The 25,612-nt window shown below is 42.9% G+C and overlaps 1 protein-coding gene across 1 annotated transcript in view; it reads left to right on the top strand.

The window, feature by feature from the left end:
* Positions 1-25,612, top strand: part of SH2D4A (SH2 domain containing 4A) — a 162,742-nt gene that overhangs the window by 62,294 nt on the left and 74,836 nt on the right. Inside the window, exons 3-4 of the mRNA XM_082247811.1 lie at positions 5,620-5,779; positions 15,153-15,312. Coding sequence (XP_082103937.1) covers positions 5,620-5,779; positions 15,153-15,312 — 320 coding nt within the window. The remainder of the gene's footprint in view (positions 1-5,619; positions 5,780-15,152; positions 15,313-25,612) is intronic.

Genomic DNA, 25,612 nt, shown 5'->3' with positions numbered 1-25,612 from the left:
GGACACACAGAGCTGCAGCTCGGCTCGGGTGCCCCCATAGCAAGCTGCTTGCTGTGGGGCACTCAACAGGAGGGAGGGGCTAGGAGCAGCAAAGAAGAACCAGAGAAGAGGAGAATCGGGGCTGGTAAGTAGAACATGTTTGTTATTAAAAAAAAAAGACTTTACAATCACTTAAATCATAGTGGTATAATAGAGGGGCATGACCAAGAGACGGGGACTGTAGCTGAAGATTATACTTTCACTTTTAGAAGTAGTTGATACATATAGTGCGGCTCCGGGCTTTGTAATACTTAGGATGGACGAAACAGGACATGCTCCTTGGAGGGATCAGCAGTAGAGAGAGCGGGTGGGATGTTATGCAGGAGACTTTGAGTGGCTCCATATCTGTCAAGTATTGTAACTCTAAAATAAACGGGATTAGTGGTAATCCATAATGGGCCTCAAAATTACTAAAGTAAATGATATACCTAGCCTCACAGTACTGTGTATATAGACACGACTTGTGGGCTAAAAAGAGGCATTGAGTGGCCGTTGGATGGGGATATGAAATTGAAAAAACAAAAAGTAGTGGGGGTGGTCCAGGAGGGAACCCCCCACGGAAAACCAACTAAGGATACTCAAGCATTTAATGAAAGAAGGTAAATTTTATTAAGGCACGTATGCCTATAAGGGTAAAAATAAGACACAATACAGGGTACCGGAGAAACACACTGCAATGACACTGATTAAAAACATAAAATAAAAGGTGGCACTACACACATATGAAAATAGGACTGGTGCATATCAAATGGCATGAGTATAACCAAGATTAGCTAAAATTGTTGATACACCCTAAGAGTGGTGTAGGTCTAAGACCAGCTAATAGGTAGGTCACTCAAAATGACCTGACAAACCACGCGGCATATGTCGAACAATAAAGTCGGCACGATTGCCGGGTGGTGTGTGGTAACCTCTATGGATGCATCCAATAACACAGCCTGAAAACGTGCTTCAGTGAAACATTAACCCGCTGTCACCTCAATAACTCATAGTGTTCCTGTGTAGGTATGTGCATAAAACAGGAAAGCCTGTGGATCAAACAGTCCTCTCATAGGAGAGATGTAAGGGGGCTGTGGGCTCCAAAATGAAAAGGGACAGAGGGTTGATCACAAAGAGTTGGCAAATAGATGTAATGGTCAGCTGTTTGAGTCCCGTGAAGGCTCGGATTCGCTGTTACAAATGCTGATGAGGGGACGATATCCTCATAAGGTAGGTTTGAGTACAGGAAGCAGAGGAATGTTCCACAGGTATATGAATACGGACAGCTTTACCTGCAGATATTTGGATGGATATGCGATCCGACTGGGCTTTAAATGGGATCCATAGAGGGATGAAGCTCCGTCCCAGTCCCGTTGTGCTGTGCAGTCCGGTCCACTGGCTTCTTCCGTGCGGCGTTCAACCCGGGTCTCGGCTACCACGGCATGAGGGATTCAGTAGCTTCCTGGTGTGAGTAGAAAACGTCACTTCCGGTTAGTACGATCCGCCGGGTGCCTGGTAAGGGGAACAGCCGCTGACAGTGACCATAAGGATGGCAAGCAATGTGGATGATGCTGCACGGGGGGACACAGTGTGTGAGGTGCCACCACACCAACGCTGACGCGTTTCACCGACACACAGTCGGTTTCTTCAGAGCTAGTGGTGTTATCCAAGGTGCCCGCCTTTATGTTGGACATAATTGGCGGCAGTAAATTAACTATGTCATCACCATTGCGGCGCTTAACCCATTCAGGGGACACCTGTAAAGAGTAACCCCTCAATGAATTAACAGCATCCACATCTTTGACTAAGGTGAATGTACTCATCACAAAGGGTGGCACCAGGAAATGTCCAAATTAATGAACAGACAGGATAAAAACACTGCATAATACATGAATAATTAAGCTATAGACACAACATGGAAATAAATAAAAATAATGGTCTGTGTGATTGCCATCACCGTGGGAACTCAAACAAAAAAGGGGGGGAAAAAAAAAGAGAAGATTATCCATGATAATCATATAGAATCTAACTAGTACCTATGTTGGACAGGCTAGAAAGAATCACAATATTAGTGACCTATGATTGAGGAGATCTGTGGGCTGAGCTTATCCTGAACAGTCCAGGACTGTAAGTTACACAGTAAATATGGGTACTGTATGTCTACTTACGGAAAAGAGGAAATATCGAGAATTTAGCTGAATAGACACAGAACCGTGCCCCTCCCGTCAGGGCAACCAGGGGGTGCGTCCAGGGGGGCCCAAATCATGCATTAAGAAAAGGCTGGAGGTTAAATTCAACATTTAAGCCGTGGGGTACCCGGGACCCCATCATGTATATCCACATCTTTTCTTTTTGAAGGAGGACATTATCAAAGTCCCCCCTTCTGGCTGGCAGTTTTAATGCATAGATCCCCCTAACTTTCAGGCCCTCCGGGTCAGCCCCGTGGTGCTCAAGAAAATGGAGGGGCACGGTTCTGTTATCTACCTTTTTCTTGATGTCAGAGATATGTTCCAAAATCCGCACTTTGAGCTGTCGTTTCGTCTTGCCGATGTACGACTTTTTACAGGGGCAAATGAGTTCGTAGATAACGCGCTCTGTTTGGCAGTTTATGAAACTGTTAATGGTAAACTCCCTCTGTCCATCACAGCTTGAAAAAGTTTTACATTTAAGGACCGATTTGCAGATCGTGCACCTTCCGCATGGGAACATACCTTTTAGTCTAGGCAGCGAGGAAAGCCAAGTGTCTTCCCCTCGTGAGCGCGTAAACTCCGAGTGGCAGAGGTTGTCCCTAAGGCTCGGTGCCCGTTTAGCTGTAAGTAAGGGACGTGGTCCGACAATGCGTTCAATTAGAGGAGAAATTGTAAGGACCTGCCAATGTTTATTCAACACAGTCCTGACCTGCTCCCATTGCGTGCCGAAAGGTGTGATAATGCGGGGATGGGTAGTCTCTTTGGAAGTTTTTTTAGGAATTGAGTTGTCACCCTTGCCAAGGAGGGTTGTCCTGGGTCTCAGGGCCACTTTTTTGCGGGCTCGTTTGATAGTTTGGTGTGTATAGCCCCTTTCATGAAATCTCTTATGGAGCTGCCTAGCTTCGACTTGGTAGTCCTCTGGGTCAGAGCAATTCCTTTTGTGACGGAGAAATTGACCCACTGGAATGCTCTGGACCAGGGGTCTAGGGTGGTGGCTGCTTGCCGCTAGGAGTGTGTTAGCTGCTGTCTCCCTACGGTATGTGGTTGTTTTCAACCTACCACTCTCATTGGAAATGAGCAGGTCTAAGAAAGGGAGGTGATTGAAAGAGGCATTAAATGTCAGTTTGATGTTACGATTGTTGTCGTTGAGCTCATGCATGAATTCCTCCAGTTCATATTGGGTACCGCCCCAGAGGAGCAGGACATCGTCGATGTACCTCAGCCACATGCGTGAATGGCTGAGGTACATCGGGGATGGATAGACCACCTGCTCCTCCCAGAGTCCCAAGTGGAGGCACGCGTAGGCCGGGGCCCACGGTGCCCCCATCGATGTGCCTCTAATTTGTTGGTAATAGTTATGTAAGAATTGAAAGTAATTGTGTTGGAGTAAGAATTCAAGGAGCTCAACAACAAATTCATTATGTGCCCCCAGGTGTGGATGATGCCGATCAAGGAAGTGGGTGACTGCCTGTAGGCCCCACTCATGTGGGATGGAAGTATATAAACTTTCCACATCAATCCCAACTAGGGTGATGTTATACATATTGGAAGTTTGTGATAATTTAAAGAGGACATCTCTGGTGTCCTGTACAAAAGAAGGTAGGTTAGTCACCATCTCCTTGATCAGCACATCAATAAATTGGCCCACCCTTTCGAGTGGTCCCCCTATCGCTGAGACAATGGGTCTACCTGGGGGGTTGTTCAAAGATTTGTGCAGTTTAGGGATGATGTAAAAAGTTGGGGTGTTATAACTCTTTACGGTCAAATGGTCTGCCTCTCTCTTGGAGATCAGGTCTGCCTCCCTGGCAAGGAGGATCTTCTGGTTAAGGGCAGCGACAAGGGAGGGAAAGGGGTTCCCCTGGAGCTTTAAATATGTGTTAGTATCACTAAGTTGTCTAAACACCTCACGGGTGTACATTTCTTCGCTCATGAGGACCACATTGCCTCCCTTGTCACTGCCCTTAATGACATTTCTCCGGTACCCTGTATTGTGTCTTATTTTTACCCTTATAGGCATACGTGCCTTAATAAAATTTACCTTCTTTCATTAAATGCTTGAGTATCCTTAGTTGGTTTTCCGTGGGGGGTTCCCTCCTGGACCACCCCCACTACTTTTTGTTTTTTCAAGTATTGTAACTCTGACTGATGGTTGGCACAGGTTACTGCCCTTTTTAAAAATTAATTGGCTGTCTTGTTGAATAAGTCCATATTATATGAAAAAGGCAAAGTGTTACTTCCTAAACATGAGTTGAGGATTGCCCCATTGTAGTGCTGCAGTACCGATTTGTAGTGCTGCAATACCAATGTATGCAGCAAATTGGGATCCATTATTATGCAAGGTTTGGTAAAACACCAGTTTGTAAATCTCACTTGTCCATGCCAAAGGAAATTTTACATTTTTAGAGTTTTGGGGAAAACAAAAGTCTTTTTGATATTTTCTGAACCACTAGTCTTCTGAATGTTTGTGTTGTTTAATATAATTTTAAGCTGCTGCAATACTGCATTAGCTTTGCATGGCTACCTAATGTATAAAATGCATTAGTTAGAGTTGGTGATAGGTGTAGAAATGTACGGTTTATGGAACAGTATTTTTTTAATGGGAAGCTGTCTACCTAATTAACTTAAAGGTCAACTGCAACGTTGTTTTACCTTTTTTTTCTACATAAACTGGTCTGCCTTACTTACCTTTGTTGCTGAAATTAACCAAAATGGTGGCCACCGACATTATCCCTAAGGGACATGTGAAATAATACACACAACAAATACATGAACACATGTGAAGGGGACTTAAAATGTAAAACATATGAATTAAACGTAGCCATAGCTTCTCTAGATCTACAGTATTACCACCTTTTTTTGCTGGACAGCTTAGTTTGCCTGTATATGTGAAGAACATTTTTAAATAAAGGAATTTGGAACACAAATAGGGATTTTTCTCATTACAAGTAACAAACATGTAGTTATCAGAATACAGTATTGTTACACAGGTAGTACTCTAAACTTCAGTCTCAAAGATGTGTGAGGAGCTAAAGCGGTGTTAACAGCATGGCGGGGTTTATTCTTTTTGCAGCATGATGAGCACATGTTTTTGTTTTCTTTTTCCCTTCTAAACTGGAAAAAAGATTTTAGATTCTTCCAGCTACGCTCAGTTTATTTCTTCTAGTGATATAAAGAATGATAATTCAATTATTTTGGGTTTTACAAAACAAAGCTATGCTATCTAAATCCCTACCCAGGCAAATTCATACAGCACTTGATGCTAGAGTGTACCTTGGCAAATTAGTAAGCAAGATCTAGACCTTTCCATTCAAAAAGACATTTAAAAAAGATTTGTCCAAAACGTTGTTGCTTAAAATTGTGTGTGGTTTATTTTGTACAAACCTGGGACTTATCTTGAAAAATTGTTTTTCAGCTTCACGAAAATCAGTAAACTGGAAATTTGGAGCAGATGAAGAAGTCTGGGTCTGGGTCATGGGTGAACATTCATTGGACAAACCATATGATATTATCTGTGATGAGATCATTTCAGAACGAGCACGCAAGCAAGCAGAAGAAGAAGCAGAGGAGCGGAGGTAGGGTTACTACAGCCTTATTGGAAATACAATTATTAGCATAATAGTAAAATATAAAAAAAAACCCTAAATGTATACTTTTTTTCACGTTTCGATTAGGGAAACATTAGACTCTATGTCAGTTTTTTACTAATATCTTTGCCTCCATTACAGAATTTTTCTACCATTTCATGTCTAAATGATACATGAAGAAAATCTCAATGGGACACCAACAGACAACAGAAACATTGGATAGGTTCTAACCCATGGGACTGCAGGCTGCAAAACCCCAGCCCACATGAACACAAATAATAATCAAAACACTATATACAACTAATGGCATGAAATGGCCGTGATACTTTATTGATTTACCAAATACATGCAAATAATAATTTATTGCAAGAAGAGTTTATTCAAATAAACAATGAGAACAAACAGATTTACCAACCTCTGTGCTGAGTTATGAGAACTCGAGCATTAACAGAGACATTTCAACTACCCCCCCTCCTGGATCCAGGGTGGCAGAAAACCACATAAAATAGTGCAACGGGCAGGAGGCAGAGGAGCTCTTTTTGCTAGAGGGTCCAGCCACCTTATAAAGCTCTGGACCAGCATTCCAGAATATTCTCAGGTGTTCCCATTGGCTATAATAGCCCACCTGGGAAAACTAAGGGAATTCTTAAAGGGGCAATGTACCCAATAGGACAAACAGCCTAAATGTTACATACATTAACAGGCTTAGAGAAAGAAAGGGTGAGAGCAGCCGCAGTCCCACGAAAGTGGGCCCAAAGGGTTGTGCCCCTCCTTTAACATGGGACCGCAGGCCCCAAAGCCCCAGCCCACATGATCACGAATAATAATATTAAAGAAAAACACTGTACACAACCAACGACATGAAATGGCTGCGATACTTTGATTTACCCAATACATGCAAATGATAATTCATTGCAAGAGGATTTTTTTCAAAAAACAATTAGAATAAACAGATTCACCTACATATTTGCTCAGTTATGAGAACTTAAGTATATACTGTGAAATATCAACGCCCACCAGCCGGTACTTGTTCAATGAACAAGACCAGTCTACCCCATACCCGTGACCATTTCAATGCACGTTTGCAAACCTAAGTTAAAGAAATCCAGCCCTACATCCGATAAATGAACCCCTGTCCCGGCAATACAATCCGGCAATCCTGCCCTCCAAGTCTACGTGCCTATATGAAAAGCCATCAAGAAGAGGCAAGAACTTCTCAAGCGCCCTATTTATCCTCTTCCTAATCTTTTCCATAATATGGCATTGGGGAGCGTAAAGCCTAGACAAATGGTGGACAATTTCAGAAAAAATGACAGTAGTGTGAGGAGAAGTTAACTTGAACCTATGCAAATTATTCTTCATTTTAAACAGCAAGTCTAAAGTCCTCAATTTCCTTAAATCATTTCCTCCCAGGTGTATCAAGATAGGAGACCAATTTTGATACAACATGGAAAGCATTAAGTATAGCTTGCACTTGCACCACTGGAGACCTTGTATACCTTTTCACAACACCATGAAATGATCAGGAGAAAGGTTCTCTAAATACTCCCGTTGAGCCGCTCTCTTGTGCTCCCAAAAAAATATAAAAGTGTCCGATAATCCGGATACCGCATGCATCACCTGAAAAAAAAATCTAAGAAAAAGATTAGGATGGACATTAACTTGAAAACGCTTGGACTTCCACCTACCCAAAGTTTTGATGTCTTCAGACCCACCCCTCTGGGCAGCTTCAGAGGCAGCTCAGATTCTAAAAGAATAGGACATAAACTTTAAATCCCGTCAACCCAGATAGGTTAAACCTTTTTTCAAAACAAAATTGATATTTTGTCAGGGTAAGACCATCATCATAAATAAGTAAGTGACCTGGGCGTGAGGGGCGAACCAAAAGGTATTGGCGAACCATCCTAACTTGACAAATGCCACCATTCTCGTAAGTAGGAATGGAGAGCCAATGACCTCCTTCCTTGATTTGTTTTGGACTGTCTGATAAATATTTTAAAGACCGACTCCACAAGGCGGATCTGATCAAACCATACACCCTATCTATTGTTTTGTTGGGAGGGACCAGCTTGGAAATCCTAAAGGCTCCAAAAAAGGTCCCCACAAAGGCTGTCCTAAATAGCAAAGCCTTGTATGCAGAAAAACAAATAACAGGCGTTACACTACATAATTGCTATAACATTACCCTGGATACAGGTTGCGTAGCATCTGGACTATAATAAGTCCATTTGTAGCCTTTCAAGGCCTGCTTCACCGTGAAGAATTTTGTACTACCTCGGAGGTTAAACAGCCTAAAAAAGAATGAAAGCCCCACCAGTGTTTTAGCTATGTGAGCATAAGAAAAACACCACTCCATCAAGGAAGACAGGACAAAATAGCAACCTCCGCAGGATCTGTCAGAGAAAAAACACTATTCCTGGTGGAGAAAGAGACCCATTTCTCCCAAGAGGAAGAGTAATCTGCCCAAGTACATGCAGACTGAGTTCTAAGTATTACCTTCAAATCGGGGCCCATCAATGCGCAGGGCGTGTATGGCCCACTGGGTCTGCACTGGGAAGAAGTTGTTGAAAGAGGGGGATTTGAAAATGAGATAGGGAGTCAGCCAGAGAATTTGATTTTCCAGGGACAAATTTTGCTTTCAGCCAAATGTATCCTAAACATAAACACACTAAACTATGCACCACCTGAAAGACAAACAATGACTTAGAAGACAGACAATTTACTGCGTATAACACGCCCTTGTTATTGGTGTGCAGCAGGATGAGCTTGTTACAAAATCAGAGCCCCAGAATTCAACTGCCACAACCACCAGGACGAGCTCCAATAATACTCTGTTTCTAGTAGATTTTTTAAGCATTCAGGATTCCCGGCCATCTCCTGCAACAACAATGCTTTTCCCATATGGCTGCCAAACCTCAGGACCCTGCAGCATTAGTGAAGAGGTGGCATGCGTCCGAATCCAGGAATGCCTGCTGGAAAAAAGACCTTGAATTAAAAGTTTTTCAAAAACGTTGCCTGTCATCACCTTTTCTATCAGAACTTCTAAAAGAAAATTCTTTAGCTATAATGACAATATGTCAACGAACATCCCCTTCCAGATCTTTAGATCCAGCATCTGTGCAGCTGCTTTACAAGTATCATTAGAAGCTGCAGCTGCTGGATAAGGGACATTAATAGAAGGAGGCACACTTGCAGCAGTAGTGACAAAACCAAACAGCACAGGCAACTCGCCATGCAACACCATCTTCTGAGTCCTGGGACAGGATGCAGCACTTGGTGCAGCCTCTGCTCCAGCCTCTTGTCTCCCCCAGATAGAGCTTCCTGCAGGGAATGGGGCACCATCTCCAGTCTCTTCCTGCTTTATGTATCCCACAGGTTCTGGCAGCCTGGCTGCCACAGGAGGATTTGGTGGAGGCATCTCCCGCTTTGTCGCAGCCCATGCACCTGACCTGCTTCTGTTACTCTGGGTTCTTGCACATGCTGTAAAAGGAGAGACAACCCTCCTCTTCTGGCCGTCTCCTCTGCTGGGACCCGCCTCCATGGTGCTCACATTAGCGCCGACTCCCAGTGGCCATGGCTCCACCTCTTGGCACTCCTCTCTCCCTCACAGGCGGCTTGTTCCTTTTCACGTGGCAGTGCCTGCTTCTCTGCTCGCTCTCAGCTGGTATGGTTAGAGGCTGCGAGGCTGGTAAGTCCTGCTGTGACATACCGCCATCCACCCCGCATTCGTCCTTCTCTTTAGCCCCTTCTTCATCCAGGGCCAGGCAGCGCTGCAGCCACACTACTCCACTGCCCTAGCAGCTGCCTAAGGAGGAGATCTATACTGCTGTATAGCTCTGATATAGGGTCAGCTAAGCTCTTTTTAGACCTAGAAGGTCCAGCTGCCTTAAGAGGAAACTAAGGGAATCCTTAAAGGGGCAATATACCTAACAGAACAAACAGCCTAAATGTTACATACAATAACAGCAGTTTTAGAGAAAGGAAGGGGGAGAGGAGCTGAAGTTCCTTGAAGGTGGGCCCAAAGGGTTGTGCCCCCCTTTAACATTCCTATTTCTAATAAGAAATGTGCTTTTATTGCTGTCTGTTTCTCCCCTTAAAGGTTATCCCCACAAAAAGAGTAAATATCGTGTATACCAACCATCCTACTGCTTTCAGTCACTTGTTTCTAAGTAACCTGTTTTTCGGAACCATGTGAATGTACAGACTAGTATTTCTAATTCCACCCACTCTAGGCACTTTGCTATCTGCGGTTTGTGGAAGATATTGCAAAGATATTGCTTGTTGAAGATTTTGGGCATGGGCACTCAGGGGCAGGAGTAAACTATTACACACAAGAGTGCTTTCTGCCCCAAGTGTCTATGTCAATCTATCCAGTCTGGGTCAAGATATTTTAACACAATAGTAAAATAGTTAAAGTAAATATAATCCAAATCGCTAACATTTCATATAAGCTTTAACATGTTGTTGTAATTTCCAGAGGAGTTTTCTATGTTTTGGTTTAATCTGTATTTATTGGTGTAGGTGATACAGGGAGCATAAAGCGAGATAACATAGTATGAAATTGCACATCGAGACTGCATAGCGTATCATATCAAAAGCAGGTAAAACACAGGTGAATGAGCCAAATTGGCATATGAAGATAGCAGAAAAGGTATTTGTTGCATAATACAAACACTGTAAACTTTTAATATTTATAAACTAGACTGGTTAAAGGAGTTGTAAAGGCAGAAGGTTTTTTTTATCTTAATGCATTATATGCATTAAGATTAAAAAATCCTTCTGTGTGGGTAGTAGCCCCCCCTCAGCCTCCTTAATACTTACCTGAGCCCCCTCTCTATCCAGCAATGTCCACAAGTCCCTCAGCTGTCCGGGACTCTCACTCCTGATTGCCCGAGACACAGCAGGGGCGCCATTGGCTCCCGCTGCTGTCAATCAAAGTGAGTTAGCCAATTAGAAGAGAGAAGGGTTGGGCCGAAAAAAAAAACAAAACAGGAGACTTTACAATCACTTTAAGTCTCGAGCTGTATATCATATCTTAGAAAATCCAACACATTGAATATATGCTCCTCAAGGCTTTTGGAAATCCAGATGTTTTCTATCTTTTTAAATGTGCAGCTTTTCTATTTAAAAGAAATACTTGATGATCCTGTCATGATGATCCTTGAACAGGCACTTCCTGTTATGTGGTTAGAACTAATATTCCTCCTGGGTTGTCACCATGTCACATGTGCCCCTGGTGGCAATAACAAGCCCTGTGCCTACACTCATTGTACAAGCATGGTCCACTGCAATCACCATCAGACGGCCAGTTCAAAGCAATGGGGTGTACAGGAAGTGGTTGATGAGGCCAAAGATGATCAGAAAAAAAAAATAAAATGGATTTAATGTTAAAGTTTAACTGTAGTACACAGTGTTTTATTGAACTAAATGCCACCCAGTTATAATTTACATCTGCTTGAAATCACTGCTCTAGGGCGGCTTCACACTGCGCAGCTGCGCTTTGACTAAAGCACAACTAACCCAGGGTTTTTGTGCAGGTTAGCTTCCCCATAGACCTGTAATTTTGAATTCAAATATGTCCTGCGGTTTTGGTCTTAAAAACTGGCATTTTTTTTTGGTTGATCATTTTTCAGAGCAAAAATTCTGTTGATTTCTTTTAAAACGAAAGTATCTTATTTGTAGCTAGTAAATAATATACTTCTAAGTATTAACAAAATTAAAATAATTGTATCTGAATTGTATGTACTAACAAACTTACGTGAAAATTACAGCATTTCTTTGGTAAATCACCTTCAAATGAGTACATTTTTATTTTAGGCCTGCAGGTAATTTTAGGTTTCATGCTTTTGCTTTCAAACAGCTGTAACAGTTTTAAATAAATATATAACTAATTTTATTGATTTTTTATAACCAAATTCAGTGACGTTATTAACCTTGTGAGGTCCCAGTTTCTTACTTCAAGCTATGTTTTTTCCCATTACGTAAGGCAATTAGATTGGGCTTGGTTAGCCTATGCATCCATTAGAGGATTGTTTAGTTTGAATAGGTTAAATGAGGCAATAGTCTGTTATCTCAGCTTGCTTTCTCATTTATTGCATGAAGCCTGAATGAAATTATCATTGTCATATGTCACTCAGTAATCGGAGACTGGCATCTTTATCATTTCCTGTACAAAGGTTGAGTGCACTTTAAAATGTGATAAATGTGAACATGTTCTTACCACTGAACTAATGTGTAAAGAATACAAGTCAGGAAAACTGTGGAGCAGACTGTCATGGAATTTATATTAATTGCGTGGATTTTACAAAAAATATATACATAATGACTTTATACACTTCGGTACCATTAAACGTATTAATTATTAGTGCCTTTGGATTGTGATTTTTTTTTTATAAGCCGAAACAGATTACATATTTAAATGACTAATATACTGTACTATATACTATGGGTAATATTGTGGAAATATACACTGATCAGCCATACCATTATGACCACCGGCCATAGCCTGTCTAGGCATGGACTCTGCTAGACCTCTGAAGATATCCTGTAGTATCTGGCACCAAGCCTTCAGCAGCAGATCCTTTAACCACTTTACCACCGGAGGATTTTGCTGTCTTACGTCCAGGCCACTTTTTGCAATTCGGCACTGTGCGACTTTAACTGACAATTGCGCGGTCGTGCGACGCCGTACCCAAACGAGATTTACGTCCTTTTTTTCCCACAAACAGAGCTTTCTTTTGGTGGTATTTGATCACCTGTGCGATTTTTTACTTTTTGCGCTATAAACAAAAAAAGAGCGACAATTTTGAAAAAATAACAATATTTTTCACATTTTTTTATATGAAATTCCCCCCCAAAAAAATGTAAAAATCAAATTTGTTTAAAATTTTTGGCCAATTTGTTTTCTGTTACCTATGTTTGGTAAAAAAAATCACAATAAGCATATTTTGATTGGTTTGCGCAAAAGTTATTGCGTTTACTAACTAAGGGACAGATTTCTGTCATTTTTGGTGTTTTTTTTTTTTTAACGAGTAATGGCGGCGATCTGCGATTTTTTTTTTTGCGGGACTGCGACATTGCAGCGGACAGATCGGACCCTTGACTGACATTTTTGACACTTTGGGGGTACCAGTGACATTTCTACAGTAATCAGTGCTATAAATATGCACTGTTACTGTAAAAATGACACTGGCAGGGAAGGGGTTAATTTTATTGGAGAGGGAGGGGTTAATGTATGCCTGGTGCATACTAACGTGTGTGGGGGGAGGTGACTGAGTGACACAGGGACAGATCGCATGTTCAGCTATGCTGGACCCTGCAATCTGTCACTGTTTGTCACTTAGGAGATCCGCCCGCTTTGTTTACACAAGCGGGTGGATCTCCAAACTCGATTCCCCAACGATCGGGGAAGAGCGGCGGTGATCACCGCCGCTCCTCCCCTGGCCCGACCCCCGCTGTGACTGAAAACAGCGGGAGCGAGCCTCCGGCGGCGTGCGAGCGCCACCCACAAGGGGAGGAGTCCAGCGACATAGGTCTACGTCTCTGGACGAAATCGAGCCACTTTGCCGCAGTACAGTCCCAGTGACTGGTCGGCAAGTGGTTAAGACCTGTAAGGTGCGAATTGGAGCCTCCATGGATGGGACTTGTTTTTCCAGCACACTCCACGGATGCTCAATTAGATTGCGATCTGGAGAATTTGGAGGCCAAGTTAAAGCAGAGTTCCGGCCACAGAAAAAATTTCAATGAACATACCCCGGGACAGTCAGGGCTAGTACATTCCACAATGGATAGCCTCTGATCTGTCCCGGTTCGCACTTACCTTTTAGAAAAAATACTTACTTTTAAAATTTCTTCTCCTGCGCTGCCATCTCTGGTGTGGGCAGCTTGAAGCCAGAGCGATCATCTTCTGCGACCTCTTCCGCCCTCTTCGGTCCCACGATGCACTGCAACGGCCCCACCGTCACTTCCGGGTCTGCAGCGTCATCCCTGCACAGCTTCTGGGCATGCCCAGAAGCTGTTTAGCAAGGTATGACGCGCCTGCACCGGAACTGACGTCGGGGCCAGTGCAGGCGCATTAATTCCTGGGAGCGATGACGTTCAGCTCCCAGGAATCAATGCAAAGCGGAAGTGACGGCACGGCCGAGGAAGGAGGAAGTGGATGGTAAGGTGAGTATATTATCCTCTCTAAAAAGGTAAGTAAAAAAAAAAAAAAGGCCGGGAATTTCCAATTCGGGCTCAGGAAAGGATAAGGAAGCGGATGCCATAAAATCTACAGGCATGATTTTGTGGCCGGAACTCCGCTTTAACACTTCAAACCCAATACTGAGTTCCCTAAACCATTACTGAATTTATCAGGCCAGGCCACCTTCTTCCATTGCCTTATGATCCAATCTGATACTCATGTGCCCATTGTAAGCACTTTTGGCTGCGAACCCCTGGTCAACTTGGGCACCCTGACAGGTCTGTGGCTACACCGTCCCATATGTAGCAAACTGCAATGAACTGTGTGTTCTGACACCTTTGCATTAGAACCAGAATTAACTTTTTCAGCAATTTGCAGTACAGTAGCTCTTCTGCTGGATCGGACTTATCTTCCTTGGACCACTTTTGGTGGGTCCTGACCACTGCAGAGGGGGAACATCCCACAAGAGCTGCAGTTCTGGAGTCGCTCTAAACCAGTTATCTAGCCATTACAATTTGGCCCTTGCCAAAGTCGCTCAAGTCGTTACACTTGCCAATTTTTTCAACACATCAACATCAGGGACAACATATTCACTTGCTGGCTAATATATCCCACCCACTTTCAGATGCCATTGTAATGACATAATCAGTGTTGTTCACTTTACCTGTCAATAGTCATAATTTTTTTGGATGATCTGTGTATATACAAAATAATGCAGTAGCAAAAGACATACAACATACAATCCATTGAACGTGAATATCTTATGAGTTAAAGTGCATCTAAAGCATCTAGTTTTAGATAGAATAGGGAAGGGTTAGAATGGCTGTCCGATTTTCTTGCTTATTGTGTCAATTTCTCTATATGTTTCAGTGACCACTGTCACTGCAGTAGAAAGTGAGAGAAAATCCAATTGGAACAGATTTGGAGAGTAAATATTTAAATCGGAACATTTGTTGAGTTGACAACTAGAAAGAGATTTCCCTGACTGTGCAGTGATTTTCTTTAAACTTCTATTGTACCTATGGGAGCATTGTATCATCAAATACAGAAGTAGCATGTAAATATATTTAACTGAAAGTTTCTTTTTAGTTTTTTATTATGCTACAGCTGACCTTCTAAGTTTTTTCTTGCTTGAATTTGTTACTGCATGAGTACTTAAATGGCTTTTTTGTCTCACAGGAAAGAACAAGAGCAAAATTTATCCCAGCTAACAGGGGCCCTGACACTACGCACACAGAATGAAACAGAGAAGACGTGGAAGAAAAATACGGAAAACAAGATTATTTCCAAAGAAGAACCTAAAAAAGCAGAAGAAAGTAAAATAAATGAGGAGAATGAGGTAAACATTAGACATGTATCAGTGGGTCAATATATATTGCTCAAAGAAATTAAAGGAACACTTTTTAATCAGAGTGTAGCATCAAGTGAATTAAACTCCAGGGATATTGAGCTGGTCAGTTAAATAGCAGAGGGGGTTGTTATCTGCTTTGGTGTTAATTAATCTAACAACAGGTGCACTAGATGGGCAACAATGAGACAACCCCAAAAACAGGAATGATTTTACAGGTGAAGGCCACTGATTTTTTTTTACCTACTCCTCTTTTCTGAGTGTTTTTCACTAGTTTTGCATTTGGCTAGGGTCAGTGTCACTACTGGTAGCATGAGGCGATACCTGGACCATATAGAGGTTTCCCAGGCAGTTCAACTCCTCCAGAATGGCACAATACATGCCGTAATTGAATTGTGTCAAATAATGATTTGATAGTCCATAAAGTCGATAGAGACCAGATGATGTAAACGTGACTGTGGGGTATCCGTGTAAATGGAAGGCTTACCAGAAATCGATAAAAATCGTGCCAAATGAAAACACAGATTCCAAAGATTCAGCAAGGACTATACACGATCGATCTCCCAATCCAGAACGATCTCCCTCAATGGTATGGTTATATGTGAAATAAAAATAGGAACACCATAGCGTAAAACCAAAAAACCAAATATGGAACAAAATAGAGGGAAAATAGCACTTTATAGGGATGTAAATCACCAAAGAATCCAGTGATAATAAATAGGAATGCAGCGGATCTGGTCTTCCATTTCTGCACACGCCAGCCAATGCTATTTGCCTACCATATATCATCATCTGGTAAGGTCATTTAGGATTTGTGGTGATACAGCTCTAGCATGTTTGGGATCCTCGGATTTCTTTATGGGTGTTTTTATTAGAGTTTTCTGGTAAGCTGCATTCCTATCGGTGGAGGTGTCTGGTTTTACTATTTCACAATATCATTATTCAGCCTGTCATTTTTTGCATTTGGTAAGCAGTACCTTATTGGTTTGGTTGGTGGTGGATTCTCACTTTTTTCACATCATTACTTTTATGAGCACTTTTATTATCACTGGATTCTTTGGTGATTTACATCCCTATAAAGTGCTATTTTCCCTCTATTTTGTTCCATATTTGGTTTTTTGGTTTTACGCTATGGTGTTCCTATTTTTATTTCACATATAACCATACCATTGAGGGAGATCGTTCTTGATTGGGAGATCAATCGTGTATAGTCCTTGCTGAATCTTTGGAATCTGTGTTTTCATTTGGCACGATTTTTATCGATTTCTGGTAAGCCTTCCATCTACACGAATACCCCACAGTCACGTTTACATCATCTGGTCTCTATGGACTTTATGGACTATCAAATCATTATTTGACACAATTCAATTATTGTTTGATCATTTCTAGCGCGACTTGTAATTATTATTTGTCTTTGGGGTGTTGGTCACACTTGAAGTCGCTGCTTATATTCTCATTTTGGTTGGACTAGCGCAGTTGTTTTTCTATTTTTATTCACAATACGTGCCATTGCTGGAAGGTTTGTTGTGTCTCCCAGCACAGTCTCAAGACCATGGAGGCAATTCCAGGAGACAGACTGTTACTCTAGGAGAACTGGACAGGGCCGTAAAAGGTCCTTAATCCATCAGCAGGACCGGTATCTGCTCCTTTGTGCAAGGAGGAACAGGATGAGCACTGCCAGAGCCCTACAAAATGACTTCGAGCAGGCCACTGGTGTGAATGTCTCTGACCAAACAATTGGAAACAGACTTCATGAGGGTGGCCTGAGGGCCTGCTGACATCCTTTAGTGGGCCCTGTGCTCATTGCCCGGCACCATGGAGCTCGATTGGCATTTGCCATTGAACACATTATATATATATATATATATATATATATATATATATATATATATATAATAAATTAAAAGCTAGAATGCAGGGCGGTTCTAGCAACTAATCAGTTAACTGGGCCAGCCCCCGCCCTCTGTACATTGCTGTGCTGCTCTTCCGATGTCAGCTCTGTGAAGACAACAGAGCTGGCGGACAGCGGTGGCTGAGGGGAAAAAAAGCAGATCCTAAATGGCGAGACCGCCCTTGAACAAATTTGTAAGACACCATCTGGATTATACCATTCAGTTTTGGGCACCAGTTCACAAAAAGTTTATCGGGGAACTGGAGAAAGTGAAGAGAAGGGCACCCAAACTGATAAGAGGCATGGAGGAGCTCAGCTATGAGGAAAGATTAGAGGAACTGAATTTATTCTCTCTTTTAAAAGGGGGGGGAGATAAACGGGGGAATATGATCAACCTGTACAAATACATAAGTGGTCCATATAGTGAACTTGGTGTTGAGTATTAAATTTAAGGTTATCACAGAGGACAAGGGGGCACTCTCTATGTCTGGAGGAAAAGAGATTTAATCTCCAAATACGGAAAGGTTTTTTCACAGTAAGAGATGTGAAAATGGGGAATAGTCTCCCTCAAAATCTGGTTCTGGCCAGCTCAGTAGATTGCTTTAACCACTTGCCTACTGTGCACTTAAACACTTCCCATCCAGGCCAATTTTCAGCTTTCAGCGCTGTCACATTTTGACTGACAATTGCGCGGTCATGCTACACTGTACCCATATGAAATTTTTATTATTTTTTTCACACAAATAGAGCTTTCTTTTGGTGGTATGTAATCACCTCTGGGTTTTTTATTTTTTACAAAAAAAAAAGAATAAAGACAGAAAATTTTGAAAAAAAAAAAAGTTTTTCTTATTTTCTGCGAGTAAATTTTGAAAATAAAATTTTCTCCTTCACTGATGGGCGCTGATGAGGCGGCACTGATGGGCACTGATGAGGTGGCACTTATGGGCACTGATGAGGTGGCACTTATGGGCACTGATGAGGAGGTACTAATATGCCGCACTGATGAGCACTGATAGGCGGCATTGATAGGCGGCACTGATAGGCGGCACTGATGAGCACTGATAGGCGGCACTGATGAGCACTGATAGGCGGCACTGCTGGGCACTGAGAGGTGGCACTGCTGGGCACTGAGAGGTGGCACTGCTGGGCAATGAGAGGTGGCACTGCTGGGCACTGAGAGGCGGCACTGACGGGCGGCACTGATGGGCACTGATAGGCGGCACTGATGGGCACTGGCGGAGGGCACTGGACACTGACAGGTGGCACTGATGAGCGGCACTGATGGGCAGCACCATCAGTGCCCACACTCAGTGCCCATAGTGCTGCCAGTCAGTGCTCATCAGTGCCTAGATGAGCAGGCACTGATGGGCACTGACTGGCAGCACTATGGGCACTGATTGTGGGCATTGATGGGGGCACTGATGGCGGGCACTGTGGGCACTGATGGGGGGGCACTGTGTGTATGTTTTTACCTTTTAGTAATCAGGGCACTGGTGATCAGTGCCCTGATTACATGTCTCTGTGTCCCCGGCGCTGTGAGGCTCCCCCTCCTTCCTCACACTGCAGGCTCTGTGTGAGGAAGGAGCGCTGGCGATGAGAGATGATCTCATATGTTTACATATGAGATCATCGATCATTGGACGGCCCGATCGTGGTGAATGGCCAATCACAGCGGCCATTCACCACGATCTGCGATCGGCCGTGTCCAAGGGACACAGCCGACACAGATTTTCCCCGCTGCGCGCTCGCGGGAGCGCGCGGGGGGGGCGTGTCACTGGGAGGCCGTTTAAAAATGGCCTCCCGAAAATTCAAGTCCGCGCTGCAGCCGTATATAGGCTGTAGCGCGGATGGGGGGAGGTTAAAAAGGCCTGGATTATTTCCCAATTGTACATAATTAATTTAACTAGATACTAACATTTATAGGTAAATATTCCAGGGAATATCCAATACCCTCTTGAGGAATCGGGGGGATCAGGAAGGAAATTTTCCCCTGCTGGAGAAATTTAGATCATGCTTTGCTGGAGGATTTTGACTTCCTCTGGATCAACTGTGGTTATAAGATGTACATGGGATTGTATGATTTTTTTTTCCCCCCTTTTTATTGGTTGAACTAGATAGGCCTGTGTATTTTTTTTTCCAACCAGATTTCCTATATAAGAAGCGATGTAATGTGTTGTATTGTAATGTATTCCTTAGTTTCTGAGCATGTGTGGCCTTGGTCTTCTGATTTTTTTTTTCCCTTTTTATTGGTTGAACTAGATAGACCTGTGTATTTTTTTCAACCAGATTAACTACCGTATTTATCGGCGTATAACATGCACCTCAAATTTAGGAGGGAAATTTTAGGAAAAAAGCTTAAATTTTAAATAAACAGCATTGAACTCAGAACAATTTTTTTTTAATCAAATGCAGTCTTACCGATGCCCGTGAATGCAGCCTCATCAGCGCAGTGTCCATCAATGAAGCCTCGCCAGCACACTGTCCCCCAATGCAGCCTTCGCCAGCGCAGTGTCCCCAATGCAGCCTTCGCCAGCGCGGTGTCCCCAATGCAGCCTTCGCCAGCGCGGTGTCCCCAATGCAGCCTTCGCCAGCGCGGTGTCCCCAATGCAGCCTTCGCCAGCGCGGTGTCCCCAATGCAGCCTTCGCCAGCGCGGTGTCCCCAATGCAGCCTTCGCCAGCGCGGTGTCCCCAATGCAGCCTTCGCCAGCGCGGTGTCCCCAATGCAGCCTTCGCCAGCGCGGTGTCCCCAATGCAGCCTTCGCCAGCGCAGTGTCCCCAATGCAGCTTCACCAGCGCAGTGTCCCCAATGCAGCCTCGCCAGCGCCATTGCAAACTACATATACACGCACAGAGCGGTGATATATTAAAAAAAAAAAGCCGGACAACGCTGAGACAGAGGGGGCGGGCCGGGCGGAGGAGAAGCGAGGATGAGCGGCTGCTATCATCTGACGTCCTGGCGCCTATGATAGACGTCACAGGTCCCGCGTCCCGGCATTGGGCCACTGTGCTGTCTATCATAGGAGGTGGAACTTCCTATGAAAGCAACTGCTCGTCCTTCCTTCTGCCCGGCCCGCCCCCCTCTGCCTCTCAGCACTGCCCGGCTTTTTTTTTTTTTAACATGTCGGCGTATAACACGCACTGGTGTTTTACCCTCCATTTTTAGGAGGAAAAAGTGCGTGTTATACGCCGATAAATACGGTATATAAGAAGTGATGTAATGTGTTGTATTGTATTGTAATTTATTCCTTAGTTTCCGAGCATGTGTGGTCTTGGTCTTCTGATTTTTTTTTCCGAATGAATACTGCACTGATTAAACAAAAATATTTCATTCTGGTATCGTATGAGAAACATTTTGTCGTGATCGGCTCTTAAAAGCTGTGTACTAACAATCAGATTATCGTACAATCGATTCGAAAGTGATATTTTACATCCGATTTTCTGATCATGTGTACTACTAGGCATTAGTTTCTTTTGCATGCAAAATATCAGTAGGACAAGTTGGAAATGTCATGGATCCCCCTGGATAAGTTGACATAGGTAGGTGCTGCTTTTTTTTTCCTTCTCTGTAGGAGTTGAGTGTTCCTATTTATGGATGGATCCGCTGAGACATTTTAGAGAATAGTTTGATTGAATCCTTGTGCACATATCAAAAATGATCAAAAGCTTTTGATTGATTAGTAGACTGTTGGGAATGATTCATGGACCGTTACGAATACAGCATGATCAATCTGTAATGTGCTGAGTCCTTTTTAGAACTGCTACTAAATAAAGGCTTTTGAGAATATGGATGATAACACAACCAGAGAAAGTTTCTTTAAGGACTTTTCAGGTGCTGCCTTGATGACCAACTACTTTAAAAAAAAAAAACAGATGTTTATTTGTACATATTCTGCTAAAAAATCCTGGCCAATCACAGCGCTGTGGCACTGTATAATCCATAGACCAGTGAATGCATTTGTTTTGATGCAGTTGCAGATAGACTGCAGGCTGTGTGATCTTTTGTGAATGGCAACACTGGTCTCCAGAGTGGCTACTGCTGATAGACACCAGTACTGTCATAAATAATAAATCTGTCTCATTCCTAGCAGCATTGTCAAAAGGGGAAGGGGAGGTAGATGATGGACTTTCTGATGCTTAGCATTTGCAGGAGAGATTCCAGTGGGATCAAGTGCTACATGCAATTAATCCCTTAAAGATTAAATTCAAATTGAAGTCTAGTGAGACCTTTCTTTAGGATTTTCAAATATCACTACCCAACTTGTTTCCATATTGTGCTATCAAGAAAAATAGTACACTTTCTGCTTAACCACTTCTGGACCAGAAGAGTTTCCCCCTTAACCATCGATTTATGTCGGTCCTTTAACACTAAATACCGGGGTTATGGCAGCAGATATCTGCCATAACCCTGGTATTTTTGAAAACGGCGGGCGATCGGCTTTCAGATAAGGGTGGTCCCAGCAGCAGAATCGCTGCAGGATCACCCTTACTGTGGGGCGAAAAATGTGACCCCCCCTCCCACCACGCGTCCCGGACGTTTTTCCTGCTTACTGCACTCGCCGGCAGCGTGGAAAAAGACCTGGTCCTGGATCCTCAGAGACAGGAGGTCGAGTGAGGGCAAGATGGGAATGACACTGGCAGGGAAGAGTTTAACCCAGGGGCAATCAAAGGGTTAAGTGCGAGCCTAGGGGGTGTTTTCTAACTGTGAGGGGATGGGCTTGTAATATCAACACAGAGACATGTGATATTAGGTGTTCCTAAATATCAGGAAAACAGTGGCTCTGTGTTGATAGAGAGAACAACGGTCTGCTCTGTTTTATCAACAGCAGACTGCTGTTCTCTTCTCACGGGGGGGTTATCGCAGGTGCCCTTCGGCAATTGTGAATCGCCCACAGGATCGCTCCCGCGGACCACCGTACAGGGAACGTGCCGAACTGTCACTGTATAACTGCCACGGCTGGTTAATTACCTATTGGAGAACAATTATGTCAAACCAATAGAGATGGAGTTTTAAGTGTAAACTACCAGAAAACCCCTCTAAGATGTATTTTATAGTTCTTTTCCTACTTTACCTGTTAGGCTCTTTTACGTGGGCTGGATCCAGTTTTGCTCAGCAGGGGATCTATCCGGTGATCTCCTGCTGAGCTGAGCGGAGCAGCCAGATGACAGGTCAGTGTCTGCTCTGCACTGTTATACACAGCTCACTCTGCTCTATGGGCTGCCGAATGTAAAGGGACTGACTGTCTGTTTACACACGACTGCCCTCCGATCCAATCTGGGCAGCCGGATGGAAGTGGATCCCCCTTCCTTTTTTTTTTTTTTTTTTTTTTTTTTTTTAGCCAGACTGTTTTAGACATGGAGGTAGCTGGGTGTAAATGGACACAAGTCAGGTTACATGTGGCGTTTCATAGAGAAATGAGGGGTCCGATCAGTTTCGGCTAAAAAACGGACAGCCAGACCCAATCAGACCTCTTCATATGAAAGGGGCCTTACTGATTTTGCAATTGCTACGTTTACTTGAAAATATGTGTAAACAAAAAAGTTAGATTAGCTGGACAGTTTTGTGCTCAGACTATGACTCAGTGTCACATTTCCATGACAGTACTGGAAGTCCCCAATTGTTCACATGAGGTAAGCAACAGAAAATGTTTTACAGATTTCTCAGGTAAATATTTCCATGATGCAAGATCCTACTCGCATTGATTTTTCAGCCAAAGTTCAAGCCCAGTGAATTCCCTTTGTTACTAACATATGTGTCTTTAATCAAGGCTGATTATAAAGTTCAAAGTGCAGTAACTCGTGAGAATGTCGGAATTTCCATGTGTTGGCCCACTTTGTATTAATTGGTAAATTCAAATCCTAATAAATAGGGCTCATGCTATGAAAATAAATACCATAAATGTTTTTTTTACAATGCAATTAACTTTTATAACAGAGTAAAGCTGGCCATACAGATGGAACGAAATTCAGTCGGTTCAGCAGAGACTGTCTGAATTTCAATCCATCTATGTCCGTTCCAGTTCATGATAAACTGATCCTAGCGATTGACTTCTAATGATTGGACTTTCTGGAAATTTTTGCTTCCATCAGCCGATTGGCTGCTGGGCTGATCAGTTGCTGACTGCGGAGGAGTCCAGCAGTCAGAATACAGTGATGCTATAGCAGCAAGCAGCTTTTGAGAAACCAAAAATAAGATTTCCAGGTACAGACTTTCAGCAAAACAAACCTTTTTTTTTGTTCGCCAGCGAAGTGAACCTAGTCTGGCTCATGCCCGCTTGTTAAGTTACCGAAATAAGTGCAGATACAAAAAAAAAAATACAAAATTTCCTTTTACCGTAGCACAACATACTTCTCTCTTTATGCAGCTCCTTCCTTTAAATTTCTATTTCAGAACAGTTTGTTTTTGCGGTTTTTACACTTGTCTGTATTCTTTGCAAAAGAGGAAGTTAGGCAGGGGAGGGGAGAGTGAGGGGGCTAACTATGCTAATCTGGCTTCTGTAGTCCTACAAACAATTTGTCAGAATCCACCATTTTGTTTTACCTAACCATATGCCATTTTAGAAGACTTTTCAGTTGATGCCAATATGCAGCAGGGATGATCCCTGCATCCACCATAAATGTGTGGAGAGGGGAATTGGTTCAGCTTTTTAATTCACCCTGCTGGTTGAATGAAAAAAAACTGAACCATGCATGGCCAGCTTTACATTGTAGATAGATAGATATGACGTAACGTTTTAATAAGGTTAATAAGGTTGTATTTGCACTGGCATTTAGCCACGATGAGAATTTCAGCGGCAGAAATCCACTGATTCCTGCTGCTGGGATTGACAACTATAGGTGAAAAGCAGTGCTGGTTACTGTGCAGGTGATCGCAGATGGACACTCTTTTGTGCCTCTTCTTCCTTTTTTATATTGCATCATATTTGGCCATACCCACAATCAGGAATACAATCACAAATTTTAAACACTGGGTTCCCGAGATTGGTTAGAATCCTATCATTGGCCCCTGTGCGGGGTTTTTTTTTTTTTTTTTTTGTTTCCAGGCTAAATATTCATTGTCAGTTTTACGGGGTTTTTTTTTTCAACTTAAGGTTGTCTTTAAATCTCAGCAACATTCAATCATGCGTGATTTCATAGACTTTTGCCTACCAAGCCAGTCTATAAAAATTTGTTTCTCTTCGTTTCATATCTTTTCCTTTAGGAATCTCTTGTCATATCTTTTCCTGGACAATATATTGGTTAGGGATGTCTTCCTTTCTTTCTAAGATAAGATCTCTTATCTTATCTATAAGGCTGGATACACACTATACAACTTTTGTTGTTAGATTTCCTTTAGATTTACCTTCAACTATGTAGTGCAAGGGCCTGCCTGATTGCATACAAATTGAAAGTGTTTAGGTCTGACCTCATATTATATGGTTTTGGTAAATCTAAAGGAAAAAAACTAAAGAAATTTGTATAGTGTGTATCCAGCTTAAAGCAAGAGACTCACAGGGGAACAAAGCATGCAATATCAACTAAGCCACCTACACAATAGTGTATAGCTGAAGGCATAAGCTCTAAGTAAACTACCATCAAAGGGTTAGTAAACAAAGAATGTTGCTAGGTCTTTTATGTAAGTCCAGTCCATCCCCCTATGGTTTGACAGACTGACATGATGGCTATGGCAGGTTGCAAAACAGGGCCTGTTTGGGAAATCTACAACTTGGAAAGAGTTTCCAAAACTTTTGTTAATTAGATCCTTAGATACTGGTGCATCCTCAACAGGTATAGCTTGATTAGGACAGATTAAGGCCCCTTTCACACACGCTGTCCGTTTGTCCGTTTTTCATCCATCCGTTGACGGATGAAAAACGGACATCAATGCATCTCTATGTAAAAACGGATGACAACGGATGAAAAACAGATAACAACTGACGAAAAACGGATAACAACTGACGAAAAACGGATGACAACTGACGTTGTGTGAAAGGGGCCTAACTCTTGATTGACAATCAGAATGGGCTACTTTTTGATAAAGGCCTCCTCAAAAAGATATTGGTTCATAAACTGTTTAGGAGTAAGAAGTTTATCAGGATGTTTCCAGTCTCTGTATAAATTACCTTAAAGTTTGTCCTGGAAATGTTTTTATAGCCTTGGGATCCCAGGCTAGTAGCAGTACAAGTGGAAGCTAATGGCCATTCTATTGTTAAGGTCAGGGGAGGACTGGGCCAGGGGGCAGGGGGGAAATTGCCCCCTGGGCTGCTCTGGTGCCCCGTAAAAAAGCTGCACCACTTCTGCCACAGACATGCCTAAAAAGGATTCCTGGTGAAAAGAAGTAAAAAGTCCCTGCCGCTGACCTACTGAGTGCGGGTTGAAGACAAGATCAAAGAGCGCAGAGCCTTTCCTCCCCCCCCGCCCCCC

The sequence above is a fragment of the Pelophylax lessonae genome, assembly GCF_965119305.1.
Source record: "Pelophylax lessonae genome assembly, chromosome: 1".
Lineage (NCBI taxonomy): Eukaryota > Metazoa > Chordata > Amphibia > Anura > Ranidae > Pelophylax > Pelophylax lessonae.
Note: the sequence above shows the minus strand (reverse complement) of the source record. Positions and strands in the feature narration are given on the sequence as shown.